The sequence below is a fragment of the Cynoglossus semilaevis genome, chromosome 7 (genome assembly GCF_000523025.1).
Source record: "Cynoglossus semilaevis isolate Cse_v1.0 chromosome 7, Cse_v1.0, whole genome shotgun sequence".
Classification (NCBI taxonomy): domain Eukaryota; kingdom Metazoa; phylum Chordata; class Actinopteri; order Pleuronectiformes; family Cynoglossidae; genus Cynoglossus; species Cynoglossus semilaevis.
This window is the reverse complement of record NC_024313.1, coordinates 9,729,883-9,734,777: the sequence shown is the minus strand read 5'-3', so window position 1 is coordinate 9,734,777 and position 4,895 is coordinate 9,729,883. Positions and strand designations below refer to the sequence as shown.

The 4,895-nt window shown below is 43.6% G+C and overlaps 1 protein-coding gene across 1 annotated transcript in view; it reads left to right on the top strand.

The window, feature by feature from the left end:
• Positions 1-4,895, top strand: part of utrn (utrophin) — a 118,668-nt gene that overhangs the window by 4,871 nt on the left and 108,902 nt on the right. The window contains 4 exon segments of the mRNA XM_025056654.1: positions 2,618-2,679; positions 2,802-2,894; positions 3,397-3,474; positions 4,590-4,682. Coding sequence (XP_024912422.1) covers positions 2,618-2,679; positions 2,802-2,894; positions 3,397-3,474; positions 4,590-4,682 — 326 coding nt within the window.

Sequence of the window (4,895 nt, the reverse complement as noted above, 5' to 3'; positions counted from 1 at the left end):
GTAGGAGCAGCAGACAGATTGAGGGGGAGCAGCGTGCATGAATCAGGTGTATTGTGGTGTGAAGGTGGTATGGTCGGAGCCCAGGAGACCTGAGCCCACAGGGACCCTCTCTTCTCAGCCCGGACCTTAGAGGCCCTCCACAGGGAGCTGATAAAGATGTAAGGACAGGAGGCCTCCACACAGGGCTCTTTATGAAAGGAAAATGGATATTGTGTTGAGAGCATACCTGCACTGTACCTGCTCCTGAAGCTCAGTGTGATCTCTTTAAACTCCCCTGCCTGACCGCCCCGGTGCATCTTTTAGCCTCGGTTCATGTTTAACTGTTCCATTTTTGTTGTTGTTCTGTCTCTCTCCTCGCCTCAACACCTGTAAAGAGAGGTTTAACACGCCTTCCTGTAATTTATCTGTGGTTATTGATTGTCCGTAACTTATTGGACTTTTGTCAGACAACCCCACCCGTTGTCCTCTCCTTCTGTCTTCACATGACCGTCAGCTTTCACCCTGTTTGTTTTCTTATCCTTTTTCGAGGAGGAATCCTGCAGGTGTTATTGTTGCTGCTTTAGATTTATGTGAAAAAGTGGGTCAGCGTGCTCTAGGGAGAGGGGTGAGGGGTGTTTTACGGTGTTGTGGTTCAAAGCACTTTATTGACATAAAAGCACAGGGAAGAAGACGACGCAGAACTGTCCAGGCAACCGTTCACCCTTGCCTTTGTCTTGACCTCAAACTTCCAATTGTCTCCTTCCTCCCACCCTGGTTCCAGCATCCCCTGACATTTCTGGAGAATTTATGAAGTGCCGAAATGATTCTTGTCAATTTCCTGTCGGGACCGCTGCGGAACACAAACACACAGAGCCATGAATTACAGAATCCATGTGCCATCTTCTTTCTTTTCTTTCAATACAACAAGGTCACAAAAACTTTCCAGGTTCTCTAACAAAAACAGCAAAAATCACTTCTCTTGTCAATTACCTTCCCACATTTCCTCCGTCCTCCTCATGCAGTGCACTCTTACGTTTATGGTTCTTGTTAAACAGGGTTAGACACGCCAAAACACTCACCGCTCCCTTAACAAAGAAGACCACTGGAGTGCTGCGCTGGTTTTCATAACCTCTGACCTGTTGTCCACTTCATGCAGTGCCCAGTTAAATCACTGTGGCAGTTTAATGCCCGTACGTGTACACTTGAAACCCTTCTTCACCCCGACTGTACGTAAGTCTTTAGCCTCAGTCGTGGTTTAAAGAGAAATATGCAAATGCTTCACCCTTTCGGACTCCCTCCCTCGGGTGAACTAATCCAAACCAAACTGATGACTTTACGCTTGTATTATTTAGGAGGCTGCAGGGAGAGCACGGGATGAAAACAATTAAATGAAACAATTCATCAAATCAACATGTAAGACATGCCTCTACACACTTGTGCCAGATACTTAAAGTGATGCATTGTCAGTGTGGTTTTTGTGTGGTCTGTCTGCTGCCTTCTGTCATATTTCAGCACAAGTGCTGTGATGGATATATTCCTTGAAAATATAACAAATACATAGACCACAGGTTTAAGTGTTTGAGCTGCTTTAATGACATGGTAGTAGAAATAAAGAAAGCTAGCTACGTTACCTGTGTGGCAGTTACAATTAACAGAGTTGGCTCTAGATGTTTTGCCTCCCAAAGTCAGATTATAGTTTGGCAACCGCAACTCCCCCGTGGCAATTGTTTATTTTCTCTGAGAGAGAGCAGATGGTGCTCAGATAGGCAACCAGCTATACCAAGACTCTGACCATTAACCTGAACTTACCTGTGCTTGGGTTACGATAGGGAGGAATATTAAAGTCAAGGAAGTGGTAAGCAAAATGACAAAGATTGCTTTTTTTATTGTCAAAGACATGAGAAACAACATTGAAAGAAATTTCAGGTGAACTTGAAAAAATACTTTTTTGGAGCGTTTCCTTTGAGCCAGCAGCCACATCGCCCAAGTACATCAAAGCAGCTGACCTTCTGCAGGACACACAATGAGGCCTTATTAGAGAGGCAGGTTGAAGACAGCGCAGGAGGAGCAGTGAGCGAAGGAGCTGCACAGGAAGAGAATGTGAAATATTTGTAAAATTGGATTCAGTGACCGGTAGAACGACAAAGATTGCTTGTGTGTGTGTGTGAGGGCACACACGTGCTGCTACTGTTTCTCTGACTTTCAAACATGAAATATCTGTAAAAATGTCCATGCACTGTTTTTTAACATGTTGATGCTTTCAACTCATTACATTAACCCACGTTCCCAAAGTAGGAGAATTTTTTTTTGCCTCACTAGTAGTGCATTGATTTGTCATTTTAATCATGCAATGAAAATAGCTTTTTTTAAAAAAAATATGTTTAAGATAAATCAGTAGGTCTGAATGTGTTGATCTTGGAGGGAAACACGCCACCAACAGAAAAAAATAACCAATGAAGTAGTAATTAGAGGTCACAGTTTGCCTGTTCTCTGGGGTGTGAGTTTTATAGATAGATAGAAAGTAATTACTGCTGTTTTCATAAAAACACTGACCTAATGCCCTGTGCACTGGTGTACTGTGTGGTGTGATCTCACCTTTTCCTGCCACCCTGACCTTACACTTCTCTCTGTTCCACAGACGAACATGATGCCGTACAGAAGAAAACCTTCACCAAATGGATAAACGCTCAGTTCTCCAAGGTGACGGACCTCGTGTCGTGAGGCTTGTTGTCGATTACCTACAACAACTGTGTTTGTGTTACTGTGAGCAGCGGTGACTTTCCTGGTCTGGATTTCAATAATGATTTTTTTGTTTTTAACAGTCAGGGAAAACACCCATCAAAGACATGTTCTGTGACCTGAAGGATGGGAGGAAGCTGCTGGATCTTCTGGAGGGTCTCACTGGCACAGTCCTGGTGAGTTCTGTCCATGTGATGACTCACAACATCTTTACCATAAAACATAAACAGTATATATAGCCTCATGTACCATTAATTCAAACTGCTGCTGTGCACCTGATACATCTTTGATTGGAGTAAGCCCCTATAGCTTTACTTACACCACATATATATAATATACACACATACTGTAAATCTGCAGACACATACACACAGATACATGCTCTTTGCTGCCATAATGTTGTTTCTATAATTGGGTATTTGCTGTATGCTGCTGGCAGCCTCTCATCCTGCCACTCTCTCCATACGCCGGCCTGTAGCTGCTGCTGTTGGATGATGGGTGTGCAGGGGTCACAGTCTGCTGAGTGATAGTGTATCTTTGCTTTGTGTTGACATAAAGCCTTTTTAGCATTTACTTTGTAAACAAATACAAGGATTGTAGTCATAATTAAATCAGCAGATGATTGGATCCACCTCTGATCTGTTGACCGATATATTTGCTTGGTTCTCTCTCTCTCAGACCAAAGAACGAGGCTCCACCAGAGTCCACTCTCTCAACAACGTCAACAAAGTACTTCAAGTCCTGCATCAAAACAACGTGAGTAGCCGGTGTGTTTTGGTTAAATATGTGGCTCCCACACCATTTAAATCAAATGAACTTCCTCCATATACACACTATATACAGTACACACACACGGGAAGTAATGACTGATTTAACAGTCGATTGTTCACTGTTCAATCTACATCGTGTTCTGTAATTTTTCTTTGTCCGTTCGCCTCCCTCGCTCATTCACTCCGTCACTCCTCCTCCTCCTTTGGTACAATGCTGGTTCTTAATGCCTTGACCTTAACAGTGGGAGATAAGGGGCAAGGCATGCTCATGGGAAATAGTGCAGACTCAAGTGGGCACATAACCCCCTGCTGGTTGGTCCATGGCAGGAGCCAAAAACTGTCAGCTGGCGTTGAGGGGTCTGAAAAAGAAAAAGAGAATCTTTCTGTGTAGAACGCTGGCGTTGAGGGGTCTGAAAAAGAAACGGAAAAAGAGTTGAGAATCTTTCTGTGTAGAATACTTTTCAGGTTCAAGTATTTTATAGGCCAATTAACAAAGAAAACTTCATCAATTTGTTTCAGAAAAACTTGGGAAAGAGAATATAAGTTGGGGTTCCTAAATCAGCATGTGCACTTGTAACAGCTGTAACATCAGTAACAATAAAATAAAATAACAGGAGAATGTTGAGCAGTCAGGACTTTTTCCATTGTTATGGCCTCACTTCACTGAAATGTTTTCACTGTCAACTAAACTGTTCTCTGCCTTCCTGGAGACTAGTGTGGGATTATGGACCCCCGTCTGTGTTGTCTCATGACCAGAGGTGAAACATGTGCCAAGGGTCACGGGGTTAGAGCTGGAGGATTTAGGTTGCTTTAAAAGCCGTGGTGAGAATATTTCAGAATTAAGACGTGCACACAGATGATGTTGGAGTGTTGGGACTGATTAGGAGTAAAGATAGGTCAGAGGTCAACTCTGTGATGGACTGGAAGGTCCCTTAATTGTTTCCCCAGACACTTGACCTCACGCTCCACCCTTGTGTCTTGATCCTCTCTAAAATATTTATACGTAATCACAGCGTACTGCTGGCAGGACCCGACAAGTATGCAGACGTGCTGACCATGAGACCACGAACCCCCACTTCAACCTCTCATTTTGTCTTTCAGGTGGATCTGGTGAACATTGGAGGGACAGATATTGTGGATGGGAACCACAAACTGACCCTGGGTCTCATTTGGAGTATTATCCTCCACTGGCAGGTGAGCAGTCACACACACACACACACACACACACACACACACACATGGTTCCTTCCTTTTACCCATGGTCTGCAAATACACACTCATTAATATTTGCTGCCTGAATTCACTGATGTCCTTCTCCCCGGGGGAGGTGAAGTGAAGAAGATGGAAAATAGTAGTGATGATGATTGTATTTTTGAGGACCAGTTCAAGTTGACACAGGGACACAAG